Source organism: Muscardinus avellanarius (assembly GCF_963383645.1).
Source record: "Muscardinus avellanarius genome assembly, chromosome: 18".
Taxonomy (NCBI): Eukaryota; Metazoa; Chordata; class Mammalia; order Rodentia; family Gliridae; genus Muscardinus; species Muscardinus avellanarius.
Window position 1 is genome coordinate 45,330,846 of NC_137804.1, and position 18,457 is coordinate 45,349,302.

The 18,457-nt window shown below is 42.5% G+C and overlaps 2 protein-coding genes across 2 annotated transcripts; both read right to left on the reverse strand.

Annotated features, from left to right (window-relative positions):
- Window positions 1–5,970: 5,970 nt before the first annotated feature.
- Window positions 5,971–8,241, reverse strand: LOC308276679 (olfactory receptor 7E178-like; the record flags this gene model as incomplete). The annotated part of the gene is made up of 2 exons (XM_080715505.1): window positions 5,971–6,913; window positions 8,180–8,241. 2 exons carry the CDS (start codon window positions 8,239–8,241, stop codon window positions 5,971–5,973), a joined length of 1,005 nt encoding a protein of 334 aa, XP_080571631.1.
- Window positions 8,242–9,847: 1,606 nt separating this feature from the next.
- On the reverse strand, window positions 9,848–16,330 carry LOC308276394 (olfactory receptor 7E178-like; the record flags this gene model as incomplete). The annotated part of the gene is made up of 2 exons (XM_080715132.1): window positions 9,848–10,384; window positions 16,037–16,330. The coding sequence occupies 2 exons, from the start codon at window positions 16,328–16,330 to the stop codon at window positions 9,848–9,850; spliced, it is 831 nt and encodes a 276-aa protein (XP_080571258.1).
- Window positions 16,331–18,457: the final 2,127 nt, after the last annotated feature.

Consider the following 18,457-nt stretch of genomic DNA (forward strand, 5'->3'; position numbering starts at 1 on the left):
TGGGCATGCTTTCTTCCAGGAGACTGTCAATGTCCTATATTTTTTTACTTCTCTCCTTTGTAAATAAACTCCTCAATCACTCTTTTTGTATTTTTTAAACTATTTAATGAATAGCCACGCAAGGTTAAGAGGCTGAGCTGGTAGGATCATGGGTTGGAGGCAATGCATCCAGATCTTGTTTCAAAATAAAAGAGTAAAATGGAAATTGGGAAGTAGATCAGAAGTAGAATGTCCGGCCGGGTGTGGCGGCGCACGCTTGTAATCCCCACGCTTGGGAGGCAGAGACAGGAGGATCGCGCAGGTTCGAAGCCAGCCGCGCTGGCTTAAGAGACCTTGTTTCAAAATAAAAAAGTAAAAAAAAAAAATAGGTCTGGGAGTGTAGCCCTGAGGTAGAAGGGCTTCCAGGAACCCCAGTACCATAAAAAAAAAAGTAGAATTTCCCAGGGTTTAATCCCAAGTACCAAAATCAAAGCAAAAAATATTTAATGTTAACTTGTATTCTTAACTTTCATAGACTATCAAATTTTGATAAATATGCTTAAATAAAATGGACATACCAAAGTCAAAGCTGTCCACATATATGCAATATGTGTTCACTGCACCTCTCAGTGATGAATCAATAATGAAATGCTAAAAACCGTGATGAAATTTTATTTCAAGCAGGTTTATTTGTGCTTCCACACATTACTAACTCAGTAAAATATCTATTGAGTGATACAATTCTTTGCTTTTCCTCTCTCATGTTTTTATTCTCTAATGACCTAGAAGTACAGCTTGATGTACGCCTGCCTCATTATGAAATTTCACTTCTTGTTATCTCTGCAGGCAGAGATTATCCTGCACACACACCCAAAAAGACACTACCATCAAAATGTTGTGACTGTACTTTTGTATGTATTTACTAATTCACTTTGTAGTTATTGGAAATCGAAATCAGGACCTTAAACATGCTAAGCAAACACTGTATTACCTACTGTCTGCCACAGGCGACGAGGCTGGCTTTCAGTCGCCAGGAGACGTGAAGTCGCCAGCAATGCATTTCCTTTTGCTCAGGCGGAGACTGAGCTCACCCTGATGGAATAGCTAGACGTCATCACGAACTTCGTCCTAAATTATCCATTTTAGTGTCGATATATGAAAAATTGATTTTGAAAAGACAAGTGAGGAAAATACTTGAAACGGCTCCTTTTTTCTTTTGTTCTTCTAGTACAAAATTATATGTGCCCATATGACTTGGAAAAAACTATGGATTGTCTGAAACGAAGCAATCAACACAACAGCTACTCTGCCCTGACTCTCAGGAATCCCCCATTCTGTGGGACCCCTATACTCCCTGATGCTGTGGTTACTGTTGCCCTCCTCCTCCTCACCATCCCTGCACAACCATGAATGTGGAGGGAGAAGGTACTGGGGATTGAACCCAGAGGCATCCTACTTCCAAGCGAAAGCCCAGCGCTTTTATTTTTTGTCTTGAAACAGGGTATTGCTAGGTTCCTATGAGCCTTACTGTGCTGCGGAGCCTGGCCTCAAACCTAGCATCCTCTTGTCTCGCCTTCCCAAGTATTGGGATTACGAATGTGGGTACCACACCTGGACTCACTGATGTAAGCTGCCTCCTTGCTCCATCCTGAGGAAAGGACGCAGATCCAGCAGCCCCCGGTCTGACACACCGCCCAGACTCTGCGGGCTTCAGATGGACAGTGTCATATGTGAGTTGCCAGATGCAGAGGACCCCAGAGGAAGAGACACAGTGTGCAGCTCACTGGGAAGGAACCATCAAGCTGGAGGGCTGGAGGCTTAGGCTGGCTATAAGCCATAACCTGACCTTGGAGGCACAAAGCACAGAGGTCATCATTAACCAAATTGGTCCAGGGAATCCCAGTCTCTAAGGACTTCTTCATATTAGTGGAGGAAAACACACAAAGATGAAATGTTCTCAAAGTTTTCGGGGTTTTTCTCAATTAGGTAGAAGCTCTGGGTCCTACTCACTGGGTTTGTTTCTTTCCTTTCCTTCTTTTTCCTTTTTTCTTTTTTTAATAAACTTTTTTTTACCTTCAGTCCTTGATTCTTTTTTTTATTGGTGCATTATATTCATACATCATATTGGGGTAAAAAACTTGTGTGTAGAGACATGCACACATCACTGATTTAACCCCTACCCAGTTCCCACCCCATTCCCTCCCCGTCCCTCCCTCCCTTGCTCGGCTTAGTGGTTGACTTCGATATGTTTAAGTACATTGTGTGTTTTAGAGATTTTCCTCTTCCCCCCTCCTTTCTCCTCCTTTAGGTTGCCTTGTTTGCTCCTCTATAGGATTTCCTTTTTCATCTAGAGTTCCTCCTATGACCCAATTCTCCCTAATTCTCACATATTAGGGAAAGTGTCTGATTTCTTATTTTTTGTGACTAATCTCACTTAGCATAATGTCCTCCAGTTCCATCCATTTCCCTGAAAATGATGTAATTGAGGTTTTTTTTTTTTTGATGGCTGAGTAAAATTCCATTGTGTACATATCCCACAGTTTTAATATTTTTTATTATTTATAATATTATTTATTATTTATTATTTATTTTTATCTCTTTTTGACTCTCTGAATTCTTTTCGAAACACCTCTATTATTTCTACAGTTATTTTCCTGATTTGATCTTCTAGAAAAATCTGAATTTCTGTTTTATCAGGTTCTGATGTTGTGGGGTTGTGGGCATTCATTGCTCCATTGTTATTCCTCTTTTCCATGATTTCGGAAGTTTGTGCCTTCTCTGGGTTCTTCCCTTGGGTCACTACAACTTCACTTAAGGTGCTCTGCATCTCGAGTCTGTGGTATCTCAGTCCCCACTACTCCTTTACTGGGTTGTATCACAGAGTCTCAGACCCAGGGAGTCAATCGAGGCTGCTTTAGACCATGGGGGGGTGCCAGGTTGGGCGTTCTCCTATGGTGTGATATCTCTGCCACCACCACTCCCCCACTGGGTCAAGTCCCTGGGAGTGCAGTACTGGGATTTCTCTTCTAGGGGTCACAATTTGACTCACTGTTGAGTGCGCAGATGGAGCTGTCGTGGACTCGGTGAATTCGCTGCTGCTGCCGCCGGTGGCAATATGGAGCTGCTGCCACGCCCTCGGCCGTAAGGCTGGCGTATTTCTTTTCTGTTTTTGAGCTCCGCTCTGAGTCCCTGCAGGGTGTGCTGACCCCAGCCCCTGGGAGCTTTAGATGCTCCCTGCGCCGAGAAATCTGCCGAATTCCTCCCGGCTGATCCGCAGCAGCTCACCTCGGCTCGCTGTCCGCCGCTCCTCTCTGGAGCCTGGTGGGCTGTTGAGTGCGTTGGTCTGGTGCTGTCCAGTGAACTAGCCGCTGCCGCCGGCAGTAAGGCGTGTCTCCTCTGAGGTTCTGAGCTCCGTTATGAGTTCCCCTCCTCTCTGAAGCCTGGTGCTGCAAGGGAAAATGGCGCCCACCGCTTCGTGCCGCGGCTCCGGCTGCAGCACTACGGTTGGTTTCTTTCTGGTGTCTCTTTTTTCCAGCCCTCTTTTTCTTTGTCCCTTGTAATTACATTTTTTGTTTCTCTGCTGATGGTGTTTTCTGGCTATGAAAGGTGCTGATTTTGTGGCAATAGAGATTGGTTGTTAGCGGGGCTCGTAAGCCCCACTTTTCTCCGTCGCCATCTTCCCGGAAGTCATCTCTCTCTTTTTTTTTTTTTTTTGATGGAACCCCTTTATTTATTTATTTATTTTTGCCATTTGATTATTTTATTTTTTGGTTCTGGAGACTGAACCCAGGAGTGCTCTACCACTCAAATGCATCCACAGCTCTTTTTTTTTTTGCTGACACTTGTTTCATTTTTTATTTTTAATATTATAGCAATTTATCCAAAATTAACAATGATAATCTCACATAACAGATTCATTTGTCTGTTATCAAACTTTTGATCATTTAGAGATAACATTTCAATATTTTTTCTTGTATTCTTTTTTTTAAATTTAAAGAAGTTTATTAGAAAGATAGAAATACAGAAAATAGAAATACAGCCCCATGCCAGAGTGGCATGGAGGGGTGACTCGAATGAATACACCCTGGAGATAACATTTCAATATTTTTCTTGTTTTCTTTCTTACCAGAGGATATTTTTTTCTTTTTGTTTTTTAAGGTAAAACTATCATACATATTTTTTCAGAAAAAAAATCTATCCTAACATAAAATATGAACTCTAAATACCCAAACAATCTCGAAGAAGAACACAGCTAGAAGATGTACATTTTCTGATTTCAAACCTTATAAAGCTACAATAATCAAAACAGTGTAGTGCTGCTATAAAGGCAGATATATAAACCAGTGGAGTAAAATAAAAAGCCTAGAAATAAGTTCTTCTATATATGGTCCAGTTATTTTTTACAAGGTTTCCAAGAACATTGGGTGAAGGAAATAATAATATTTTCACTAAATATTGTTGAAAAATAATAATTACATGAAAAATAATAAAATTGGGTCCTTACCTAACACCATATACAAATATTAATTCAAAATAGATAAAAGACCTAAATGTAAATCTGAAGACTATAAACTTTTAGAAGAAAACCTGGGTCATAAAACTTCACAACATTGAAATTGGCAGTGATTTCTTGGATATGATTCCAAAGGCACAGGAAACAAAAGAATAAACAAACTTCATAAAAAATAAAAAATATTGTACATCCAAAGACAATGTAAGCAGAATTAAGAGTTACTGATAGAATGGGATAAAATATTTCCAAATGCTCTATCTGAAGGTATCTTAATATTCCAAATAGAAATCCTAGAAATTAGCAACAATAAAAGCAAACAATACAATTTAGAAATAGGTAAAAGACTGAAATACATAATGAATCTCCAAAGATTTTATATGACCAATAAACACATGAATATCACTCATCATTATCATAATATAACTAATCTTTAAGGAAATACAAATAAAAACTATAGTGAAATACTTCTTCACATTTGTTAGGATGGCTACTTACATGAATTACCTTGCTCCAGCCCTTTACCTTGAGGTTGTTACTATCTTTACTTGTAAAGTGTGTTTCTTGTAAGCTGCAGAAGGATGGATTCTGGTTTTTAATCCATAATATATATAATTATTGTGGCTTTATATATACATAATTTATATGTAAATGGTAATTTACAATTATATAATTATAATATATAATATATATTTTAAATTTACCATTATAACGCCGGGTGTGGTGGCGCATGCTTGTAATCCCCGCGCTTGGGAGGCGGAGACAGGAGGATCGCGCAGGTTCAAAGCCAGCCTGGCTGGTTTAAGAGACCCTGTTTCTAAATAAAAATAAAACATAGGTCTGGGAGTGTAGCCCGGAGGTAGAAGGGCTTCCAGGAACCCCAGTACCACCAAAATAATAATAATAATAATAATAATAATAATAATAATAATAATAATATAAATAAATAAACTTACCATTATATCCAGGTGTGGTGGAGCACACTTGTAATCCCTGTGCTTGGGAGGCGGAGACAGGAGGATCGCACAGGTTCGAAGCCAGCCTTGCTGGCTTAAGAGACCCTGTTTCCAAATAAAGTGGGAGAGTAGCCCGGAGGTAGAAGGGTTTCCAAGAACCCCAGTACCACCAAATATATATATATTACCATTATAATTTTACCATAATATATATATAAATTTACCATTTAACCATGGGAAGTTCTGCAGTTCCTTGGCATTAGTTATGTTTTGTGCAACCAGCCCCATAATCCATCTCCAGGAAATTTTCATCTTCCCAAACTGCCAATTTTTACACATTTTTAAAATTTTCCATCTCTCCTCCCTGTTTTGGAAACCACCATTCTGCCATAACCCATGATGAGGAAATAAAGTCATCTCACTACAAAAATAATGTGACCAAGGATTCAGGCTTTAAAGGGTCAGATGTTTATTTTTACTGTGTTTCCCAGCACTCATTCCACATGCAAGCCACAGGACTCGAGACTAGACCGTCCTGCCGAGGAGCCTCCTGAGTGAGCTTTGAATGTCCCTGTTCCTCAGGCTGTAGATGAAAGGATTGAGCATGGGGGTGACCACCGTGTACATCAGTGAGAACACGGCGATCTTTCTAGGAGAATTTGATATCGCTGACGCAAGGTACACGCCGATGGCTGTTCCATAGAACAAGCAAACGATGGACAGGTGAGACCCGCAGGTGGAGAAGGCTTTGTACTTCCTTCCTGAGGAGGGGACTCTCAGAACAGAAGAAACTATTTTATAATAAGAGTAAAATATGCCTGAGAGAGGGAGAAGACCTGATATGGCACCCACAAAATACATGACTACGGTTTTGGTAACGGTATCCGAACAGGAAAGATTCAGTACTTGAGAGGGTTCACAGAAGAAATTAGAAATTTCCACACCCTTAAAGTGGGTAAAGTGTAAGATAATCACACTGTGTAGCTGAGATTCCAAAAGGCTGAACAAGAAAGATACGGAGAGTAAGCAGGCACACCGGCAAGGGCTCATGGTGACGGAGTAGTGCAGGGGGTGACAGATGGCCACGAACCGGTCATAGGCCATCACCGTCAGGAGGAGATCATCCATGCACCCAAAAATGATAAAAAGAGACATCTGTGTCAGGCAGCCCGCGTAGGAGATGGCTCTGCTGTGCGTCCGGACGTTCACAATCATCTTGGGGACCGTGGTGGAGATGAAACCGATGTCCGCCATGGACAAGCTGGAGAGGAAGAAGTACATGGGGGTGTGGAGTTTGGGGTCTATGGTGACAGCTAGGAAGATGAGCAGGTTCCCCAGCACCGCGACCAGGTACACGGCCAGGAAGATTCCGGATAGGACGGGCTGCAGCTCTGGGTCCTCTGAGAGTTCCACGAGTTGAAATTGTGAGGCTTGTGTTAAATTTTGTGGCTCAGTTTTGCTTGGGCATCTTTTGAAAATGAAAAGAGGGTTGGGAAAAGGAAAACAATAAGCATTCACCAGGAATTAAAGCAACTTACAAATTCCTCTGCCTTCGAATATTTTAAGTACTGCCTGGGAGCAACACTCAATTACTTTAGTTACTAGTTCATGTCAGAGAACATTGTGTGCTGATTTCTTCTTTTTTTTTTTTTTTTAATGGTACCAGGGATGGAACCCAGGGGCATTCTACCCCCCAGCTACACGCCCAGCCCTATTTTTTATTCTTTATTTTGAAACAAGGTCTCACTAAGTTACAGAAGGCCTAAGTGGCTGAGGCTGTCTGCGAACCACAGTCTTCCCATCTCTGCCTCCCAAGTCCTGGGATTATAAGCGTGCGCCACCCCACCTGGCTTGGAAAGAAAGTTTTTAATATTTTTATTGGTGCTTTGAAAGTAGGCATCAGAGCAAGGCTCAGGGCCGTGCAATCGCGCACACAGGTGTTGGCGTGTCTCTCTCCAGGCTTCACCCTGCTACCCACCCCTCCCCATACGAAACACTGATATGGGTAGAGATATTTCTATATATGTCATAGCACCGTTTGAACTGTCTCTTTAATCAGTTCTTCCTTTTCCCCTCCCTACATCCCTTCCCCAACCCCTCTATTCTACTGCTCTTTCTGCTCAATTATCTAACATCCCTTTTGTTTTCTCTGTCACCTCCAGCTTCAAAATATAAGAGAAAATCCGAGCATGGTGGCGCACACTTGAAATCTCAGCATTCGGGAGGCTGAGACTGGAGGATCGCGGTTCACAGACAGCCTCAGCTACTTAGGCCCTCTGCAACTCAGTGAGACCCTGTTTCAAAATAAAGAATAAAAATTTGGGCTGGGGGTGCAGCTCAGAGGTAGAATGCCCCTGGGTCCCATCCCCAGTGCCGCAAAAAAAGAAAAAAGAAAAAAATATATATATAAGAGAAAACATTGAATCTTTGAATTTCAAAGACTGGCTGATCTCAATATACTATCTCTATTTCCATCCATTTTCTTGCCAATGGCCTAATTTTTGTTCTTCTTTATGGCTGAGTACAATTTCATTGTCTATATAGCCTACATTTTGTTAACCATTCATCTGTTTTAAAAATAAATAAGATTCCTGGTTCTCCCAAAACAACCTAGTCTTCCTCCGTGCGTTTTTTCTATTATCTACCCTTCCAGCCAGCTGCCCGCACGCTCACGCTGTCCTCGAGGTAAGGAAGCCATAGTCCTTCCTCAGCCACCGTCTCCCTCCGCACTTACTGGGTTATGCTGCTTTCATACTGGTCTATGACCAAGGAGCGCTGACCCCAAGACCCGCCCATGCCTGGTGCCCAGCAAAAGCTCAGACTCCGTACTCAGGACTGACATGGACACAGTGTGAGACAGGAGTTCCTGATGCAGACACCCATAGGAGAGGAGGCACAGATATACAGCCAGCTCTGTTGCAGATGTCAAACTGAAGGGCTGGAGCACAGCCTGGTTCTCGACTCATCTATGACCTTAGGGGCTCAATGCACAGTGCTCATTATTGCCTCCTTGGTCTGTTACCCGGTCCCTGAGGACGCTCTAACATTAACAAAGAAAGATGAGAGATGAGACGGATGTCCACAAAAAATCTCAAGCTCTGCCGGGCATGGTGGTACATGCCTGTAATCCTAGTACTTAGGAGGCTGAGACAGGAGGATCATAGGTTTGAGGCCAGCCTAATTAGCAAGGCTCTCTTTCAAAATAAAAAATAAAATGGAACTGGGGGTGTAGCTTGTAGATATAATGCTCTAAGTTCAATCCTCAGAACCAAAACAAAAATTGACCTTTTCCTTTCCTTAAGGAGACATACATGTGCACTATTCACTTCTATTATTTCTATATAGTTTTAAAAGATTCATCCGTATTTGATTTCTATTTTCATTGGGGAAAAAATGAATAATAAAAAGGTTATCATATTAATCACACTCAGGACTCGATGAGTGACATTTTTACCATCAGTTTTGTGGGACAATCTCCATCATCCATCTCCAGAAAGTGTCCACCCTTTCAAACTGGAACCTTATAACCATTTTGAAAACTCATTTTCAATCCCCCCCTTTAGCCTTTGAATCCACTATTCTACCATAGAATATCATCAGAAATTAAAGTAAGGAAACTAAAAGTGAATAGATCCAAGGAGACATGATCCACAGGTATAAAATTAAGCTTTATTGCCGGGCGTGGTGGCGCACGCTTGTCATCCCCGCGCTCGGGAGGCTGAGACAGGAGGATCGCACGGGTTCGAAGCCAGCCTCGGCTACTTAGTGAGGCTCTCAGCAACTTAGTGAGACCCTGTTTCCAAATAAAATATAAAATAGGTCTGGGAGTATAGCCCGGAGGTAGAAAGCCTCTGGGTTCCACCCTCAGTATCACAACAACAACAAAATTAAGCTCTATTACTTCTCCAACTGGAGCTGGAGGTCTCAAAATTAGACTCCTCCACTGTGGAGCCTCTTCAGGGCGCTCGTGAGGCTCCTGTTCCAGGGGTTCAGCACTGGGGGGGCACCCTGTACATCACCGAGGCCACCGCACCCTTCCATGGAGAATGGCACAGCGTAGCCAAGGTAGACTCCAAAGCCCCTTCTATAAAATAAGCAACTGCCAGGTGATGCCTGCGGGTGAAGAAGCCTTTGTACATCTCACCCAAAGACGGGATTCTCAGAATGGAGGGGACAATTTTACGGTGACAGAAGGATTCCTGAAATGGAATAAAACCAATTACGACCTCAACAAGATACATGACTATATCATTGGTGACAGTGTCAGAACAGGAAAAAAAATGAGGACTTAACATCAAACTACAAAATCATGTGACCCCAGAGACAGAATAGACATGTCTAGGTGCTTACCTCTGCTGAATTTTACAAACTACATTCCAAATGGATATGACAGGTCCTGAGGTTAGACGACCCTGCTGAGGAGCCTCCTCAGGGCCCTTTTAATGTCCCTGTTCCTCAGGCTGTAGATGAAGGGGTTCAGCATGGGGGTGACCACCGCGTACATCACTGAGGCTACCGCACCCTTTCTGGGAGAATGTGAGATGGCTGAGCCAAGGTACACGCCAAAGGCTGCTCCATAAAACAAGCAAACGACTGCCAGGTGAGACCCGCAGGTGGAGAAGGCTTTGTACTTCCCACCCGAGGATGAGATTCTCAGAATGGAGGAAACGATTTTATAGTAAGAGAAAAGGATCCCCAGGATGGGAATCAACCCAGAAATGGCAGCAACCAAATACATGACTAAGTTATTGGTAAAAACACGAGAACAGGCCAGATGGAGGAGTTTAGAGGGGTCACAGAAGAAATTTTCAATTTCCACGTTCTTGAAAAAGGGATATTTTAAGACAATCAAAGTGTGCAACAGAGAGTCCAAAAGACTAACTAAAAATGACATCAACAGTAAGAATCCACAGAGATGAGGATTCATGATGACCGCATACTGCAGGGGGTGACAGATGGCCACGTATCGGTCATAGGCCATCACCGTCAGAAGCAGGTCATCCATACATCCAAAGATGATAAAAAGAGACATCTGTGCCAGGCAGTCCCCGTAGGAGATGACTCTGCTGTGCGTCTGGATGTCCAGTATCATCTTTGGTACAGTGGTGGAGATGAAGCAGATATCCACAAAAGACAGGTTGCAGAGGAAGAAGTACATGGGGGTGTGGAGGCGGGGGTCAGAGCCGACGGCCAGGACGATGAGCAGGTTCCCCACGACCGTGACCAGGTACATGGACAGGAGCAGCCCAAAGAGGACGGGCTGCAATCCCGGTTCCTCTGAGAGACTCAGGAGATGAAATTCTAAGACTTGTGTCAGATTTTTTGCTCCTGTTTTTCCTGGACACCTTTCAAGAAAAAAGAGTTAGAATGGGAACACACACACACACACACACACACACACACACACACACACACACACAGGCTCCCAGCACAAGCTATGTATTCACACTTAAAATCCACAAGTTCATACACCTGTAGCAATATTTCTCGGGTGTGACGTACCTGACCTTCTTTGAACTCTTGTTATTACTGGGTTCTAGATTTTATATGCACCCTTCTCTTCACATGTGTTTCAGTGACACTCAGATGAACAGGGTTAAAAGACTGAGAGCTTTACGTGTACAATACATCCATGACCACAGTAAAATGCAGGCCACCTTTTTTTATAAACACCCAAAGCCCACCTAAACTGTACCTATCATAACACCCACTTCCCCTGAAATGTGCCAGAATCCATTGACATATGGTCTACATACTTCAAATAAAAATGCTTTAAGTGATACAGATAATTACTTGAGGGGGGCACACTATTTCATCTGTCAATGTAGGACCAAGACAACCTTTAAAATTTATTTTTATTTATTTTGCTGGTGCATTGTAATCATACATCATTACAAAGTTCAGAGTGACAGAGACAGGTGTGCACAGGGTACCTGGTGACCTCCCCCAGCTCTCACTCCCCTCCCTCCCCTCCCCCATACACGATACTGAGACTGGTGTTGATAATTTTGTATGTGTGCTTTGTGTCAACCGAAGGGCTTCCTTCCTCTCTCTCTAAACCACACTATTTAAAAGTTCCATGAACTACGTGGGTAGAGGACAGTCCTTCGACTTCTGACAACTGGCGTATATTTAAGTTTACTACTAATCACCTTGAACATCCCTTGATCTCCATCAAAAACATTTGTTGTCCCCCTGGACATGATGGCCCACACCTGTAATCCCAGTATGGGAGAGGCTGAGACGGGAGGATGACGGGTTTGAAGCCAAGCCTCTACATCTTAGCTAGACTCTCAGCAACTTAATAGGAATCTGTTTCAAGATTTAAAAATAAAATAAGGCTAAAAGTAAAATGCCCCTGTGTTCAATTCCACAAAAAAGAACCACAAAATTTCTTTTGCTTGCCCAACAAAAAAAAATCAGTTTTTATCAATATACCCTACTAATTCTTAATGGAGACCATGAAAATATCCTGTAGCCTGTTAATAATCATCTCATGACAAACCACCAAGAAATTCCATCTTCTTCTAGTATGATATTTCGATCTGGCTCCTGTACAGGAGCAGGTGCTCAGGTATGGAAATTCTCAGGCATGAAATCAAGAAATGCTCTTTTTAGTAGTGGGTCATGGGAATGCTACTATTTGAAAAATGTGTATAAATCTCTCTCTGCCTCTCTGAACATATGTTCCTTTTCCAAATCAACTTGTATGGTGCATAAGTGATGTTTGAACCCAAAAATATTTTGTTATCATTGTTACTTTTTTTTAGAGAAGAAACCAGTAGAATATTGGAAGGGAACTGGGGAGGGAAGCGAGAAGAGAAAACGGAAGGCTTGCTGAAGGAAATTCGAATAATGCTCTGTCCATAAGTGCCATAAGTGAAGGTATCGTACTACCAAGTTCACTAATGCCACCGCACCCGTGCTGTGTGCACGTATATTTCCATCACTTTCAACCTCACTACGATGTGTAATTACACTGGGCCAATAAAAGTATATCTAAAAAGACAGAATTCAATGATATACAAGGAGTGAGTTGCTGATGGGCACAAATAGCAAAGACATTGGAGTCCGGAATGATATCGAGCTGTGAAACTCTAGGACATTCCTTCTCCCAAACCATGAGTTTTACCTGCTCTCTTCCCTTCTTGGTCTTTCATTATTTTTGATGCCATAAAAACGTCTGCTATATTTTTATTAGTTGATCTGTATGTGTAATTAACTGGATGATGGAACCATGCATTCCTGACACAGAAACAAAGAACAGCTTTATCTTCTCTAGCTCTATGGGATCTTCCTTAACTGGATGAAAGTGAAGACGGAAACATCGTGCGTGTAGAAACCACACTTGTTATGCCCAAAAATTGCAAGTGAAAAAAAAGGATAGCTTCGATAAATAAAGAGAATTTTATTTTTATGCCTCTTCTGTGCATAACAAGGTACAGACTCTGCAGAATTAGAAATGAATTAGTCGTCCTTCACCAAATACACAGCGTTTGCTTATGTTAGAACAAAAGAGAAATGTACTATTACTCCATTAAGATGTTTGACTACAATGCACTAATAAAAAGGAAAAAAAGCAAAAATAGAAAAAAGTCATATCTAATCAAAGCTGAATGATATAATATTAACAATGTCATTACTGATGATAATATTGTAATCATGCTTTTCCTTTATTTTATGTATTCATCAGCTAATAAGCACTTCAGGAGTACCCATTATCTGTTCAGTCTCCTCTCACTGCAGCTGCCTTAGCCAAAATGACCTCAGTTGACAATGGAAACTCTCAGAGACAATTCTCAGAGGAGAGAACATTAAATTTTCAATCTCTGGGTTTGATGAACTAAATTTTTCTGTTACCAGCTATCAGAGGTTGGAGACAGGAGAAAGGATTCTCAACCACACATTCACTTAAGACATGTGTAACAGGTGTTTCCAGATTTCTGAGTAAGAATAAAATCAAGAGCTGAGCACATGTGTCCTTTGAGACTCAGTGGGCTGGAGACAAGACAGCCAATGGACGTGGACAGCGGTGAGGGTCCTCTGGACTTGGGCAAGAGCCAGTGGCCCGTCATGATTACCTGTCTATACTTTGTGGGATCTCTATCTGAAACCTGAACCATTTTTCCTACAGTGCACACAACCGGTGCCACTCAATGCTGAGCCTTGGAATCTATGAGGAACTTTAAAGAGAAGTCCAGAGTGAGCAAAGGGCTTCGCCTGGAGGGTCAGAGAGTGAGATGGATGCTTGGGTTTGCAAAGGGGCAGACTGCCAGGATTTTACTGGCAAGATGCCGCCTGTCTGAAATCAGTTAGCCTTGTTAGAACAGAGCTCACCTCTTCTCTAAAACTCTAGTGCATATTACCAAAACATGCTACGTCCTTCCTCATATGTAAAAGAATAAGAGTGTGGCACTTATTAAGAGAAATACTCTGCAGGTGACATGAAACAGGTCACATGGGATACAGAGTCCAGCACATGGATCTCAGGAGCTCTCAGCAGTGACTGGGGATGTTCGGGTAACTGCATCCCACTGCTCGTCCTTACAATAGCCTTCTTAACCCCTTTGGAGTGTGCAGGAAAGGTTGGAGGGACCACTTTCTCCTATCCTGGGTGAGCTATCCATCGGTATTAGAACCAGTGAGCAAGGAAAGATAGACACTACATGTGATTTCTCAGACTCCCCCACCCCAGACATCCAGAGCATGCACTTCACCGTCCCCATAGAGGATGTTTTGCACGTTGGAACCTTTTCCTGGGGCTCCATGAACTCCAGGTTTGTCCTGACGATGAGAACTTAGCCCTTCCAACAGGCAAGCCTCCAGTCCCCCTCTGTTTTAGCACTTACTGGGTCAAGCCGGGACTCTGTTGGGTCATGACTAAGGGCTGAGAACCCAACACCGCTTATCTGCTCAATCTCTCCTGAAGGCTTGGTCTCTGTTCTCAGGATGAATGTGAAGACGGTGTGAGATAGGAGCTTCCTGGTGCAGAAAATCATAGGAGAAGAAGACACGGGTATGGAGCCCGCTGGACTAGAATCACCAAGCTGAAGGAAGGCTGGAGGCTCAGGCTGGTTAGGACTATATATGAATGTCGAGGCCTCATGCGCAGAACTCCTAATTAGCAAAATTGGGTCGTGTTCTCCAAATCCCTAAGGATCTTTTAATTATAATGGAGGAAGAAGACGAGGAAAAATTGAACGTCTCCTAAAGTCCACCAGGTCTTCTACTCAGCAAGAAGCACGTTTAATACTCACGTCTGTGTGCCTTCGCTAACACACACTACCATACACTAATAGAATCCGGTGTGATATTTCTCTACGTGCTTTGAGTTTATATTGATCACACTTAACCATCCTTGTTCAACTTTCGCCCCTGCCTCGGAACACTCCCTACTCTCTGGATATCACGTCCACTTTCAGAGCGACTTTGTTTAGTCCCATTTATGAGACAGAACATGACGTTCTAGTCTTTGTGTATAAGGCTTTTTTTAAGATAAATGTGTATTCTATCTCCATCACTCATTGTGATACGAGACACATCACATCACCCTTTCTCCACTTTGTGTGTACAAGTCGGTGGCACGCATCACCTTTGCACTGATGTGCTCACACATCCATTCCCAGAAATTCTTCTTCCCAAATTGAAAACTGGTGCCCTTTGCAAATCTTCCCATGCCTGTAGCCCCCCAGCCCTGTCTCCCTCCATTCTACTATAAACAAAATGATGAATTAAAGACATCAAGCCACTAAGCCGGGCGCGGTGGGCACGCTTGTCATCCCCGCGCTTGGGAGGCGGAGACAGGAGGATCGCGCAGGTTTGTAGTCAGCCTCGCTGGCTTAAGAGACCCTGTTTCCAAATAAATAAAAAATATATAATAGGTCTAGAGTGTAGCTTGGAGGTAGAAGGGCTTCCAGGAACCCCAGTAGCACAAAAAAAAATGACATCAAGCCATAAAAATCATGTGACCCAGGAGGTATAATCAACACAACTAGATGTTTACTCTTGCTGCATTTTCCAAATGACATTTTCAATGACATCTCGGGTCCTGAGACTGGATTGCTCTGCTGAGGAGCCTCCTCAGGGCGCTTTTAATGTCCCTGTTCCTCAGGCTGTAGATGAAGGGGTTCAGCATGGGGGTGACCACCGCGTACATCACAGAGGCCACCATACTATTTCTGGGAGAATGTGAGACGGCTGAGCCAAGGTACGCTCCAGAGGCTGTTCCATAAAACAAGCAAACGACTGTCAGGTGAGACCCGCAGGTGGAGAAGGCTTTGTACTTCCCCCCTGAGGATGGGACCCTCAGAATGGAGGAAATAATTTTATAGTAAGAGAAAAGGATCCCTGAGATGGGAATTAATCCAGAGATGGCAGCCACCAAATACGTGACTACGTTATTGATAAAAGTATGAGAACAGGCCAGATGAAGGAGTTGAGAAGGGTCACAGAAGAAATTAGCAATTTCCCCATTCTTGAAGGAAGAATATTTTAAGGCAATCAAAGTGTGGAACAGGGAGTCCCAAAGGCTTACTAATGAAGACAGTAGCAGTAAGGAGGCGCAGAGGCGGGGGTTCATGATGACTGTGTAGTGCAGGGGGTGACAGATGGCCACGAACCGGTCAAAGGCCATCGCCGTCAGAAGCAGGTCATCCATGCATCCAAAGATGGTAAAAAGAGACATCTGTGCCAGGCAGCCTGCGTAGGAGATGGCTCTGCTGTGAGTTAAAATGTCCACAATCATCTTGGGGACCGTGGTGGAGATGAAACCGATGTCCGCCAAGGACAGGTTGCAGAGGAAGAAGTACATGGGGGTGTGGAGGCGGGGGTCAGAGCCGACGGCCAGGACGATGAGCAGGTTCCCCAGCACCGCGACCAGGTACATGGTCAGGAAGAGCCCAGAGAGCACGGGCTGCAGCTCTGGGTCCTCTGAGAGGCTCAGGAGGTGGAATTCTAAGATGCCTGTTAAATTTAATGCTTCTGTATTGTTTGGACACCTTTTGTGAAAATAAAAAGGGGATATAAGAATGAGGAAACAAGAAAGGGCTCCTCACAAAAGAAATGCACTCACTCTTAACTCCATATGCCTGTAGCCGTATTTTTCAGTTGTGACTTATCTGATCTTCTCTGAACATTTGCATGAATGGGTTCTGCAGTATTCATACCTCTCTGTGCTCGTATACTTTAGTGAGAGAGCAAGGATATTCTGTGTAACAACTTCCTGAGCACGGAAAAATACAGCCTCCCTTTTTAAGAAAAGAAAAAATTATGAAATCTCCTTCCCTTTTTTTTTTCTTTTTCTTTTTTTTTTTTTTTTTTTTTTGGTACTGGAGGTGGAACCCAGAGGCTTTTTATCTCCAGGCTGTACTCCCAGACCTTTTTTTTTATATATTTTATTTGGAAACAGGGTCTCACTAAGTTGCTGAAAGCCTCACTAAGTAGCTGAGGCTGGCTTCGAACCCGTGCGATCCTCCTGTCTCCGCCTCCCAAGCGCGGGGATTACAAGCGTGCGCCACCACGCCCGGCTCTCCTTCCCTTTTAAGGAAAAAAACATTCTAACTAAAGGTATTTAAGAAACCGCCAAATATACCTTATTCTCTTTTAAGAAAATAATTTCAATTCTCTTTATTAAGATATTTATAAATACTGTAATAGAGCTAAAACTATATTATTGGAACACTAAATTAAAGTCGACAATTCATAATCAGAAAATAAGGGTACCGCTGGGCATGGCAGCACATGTCTATAATATAAAACTTGGAGAGCTGATTAAAGAGGATCACAAGTTCAAGGCCACTCTCGATTTAGCAAGGCTCACCCTTATCAACTTAGCAAGATCCTGTTTCAAAATAAAAAAAAAAAATAGCAAGGGGCTGGAGGTAGAGGACCCTTGGGTTGAATCCCAAGCAACCTGCCACCCAAAAAGAAAACATTGGTATGTGACTGTTATCTCCCAGGAACATTATATCATTCTTATGCTTTTTAATTATTCTTTCTTGTCAATATCAGTGCCCATTCGACTTCTGTCTGTTTATTTAAAGTCATTTAATATAATAATCTCTGACTTTATTGAACTTCAAATTTGATAAGTATGATTTGGTTAAATGTAAATTATCTTCTGATATCAGTACAATTGTATTAATCACAAATGTGGCAATAGTGTGCCCTACACCTTCCAATAGTTAACAAATAATAGAATAATAAGAAACTCTTGAAGGAAATCAAACCAATACAAATAGAAGAAGAACTGAAATCATCTTTATTTTCAGGTGACATGAGCTTATACGTAAAAGACCCAATAAGCTCAACCAGAATATTTTTAGAGCTGATGAATGGCCATCCTTCCAAAATTATCTACGGATTCAATGCAATCCTTATTAAAATGTCATGGTCATTGTTCACAGATATAGAAAAAAAATCAGTTCTTAAATTCATATGGAACAACAAAAGACCCGGAATATACAAAATAGTTCTGCACAATAAGATTCCCGCAGGAGGCGTCACAATTTCTGACTTTGCACTACAGATCAGTACTGATAAAAACGGCGTGGTACTGGCACCAAAGTAGACACTTAGAACCACGGAGCAGAACAGAAGACTCAGAAACAAATCCACACACAGCCGATTGATTTTTGACAAAGGGGCCAAAAACATATACTGGGGGGAAAAAGATAGCATCTTCCACAAATGGTGTTGTCAAAACTGGTTATCTATATGTAGGGAAAAATGGAAATAAAACCCACTTTTTCACCTTTCACAAGAGTCAATTCATAATGGTTAATAGACCTGGGAATTAGACCACTGACTATTCAGTTACTTGAAGAGGGAATAGGACTATCACTCCAACACAAGGGCATGAATAGAATCTTCCTCAATATGGCCACAAAGGCACAAAGGATTCATACATGGGATTTCCATTAACCTGAAGCACTTCCATGCAGCAATGGGAACTGCCAAGAACCTCAAGAGAGAGCCAACCGGATGCGGGAGGACCACCAAGCGCTCTGGGCAC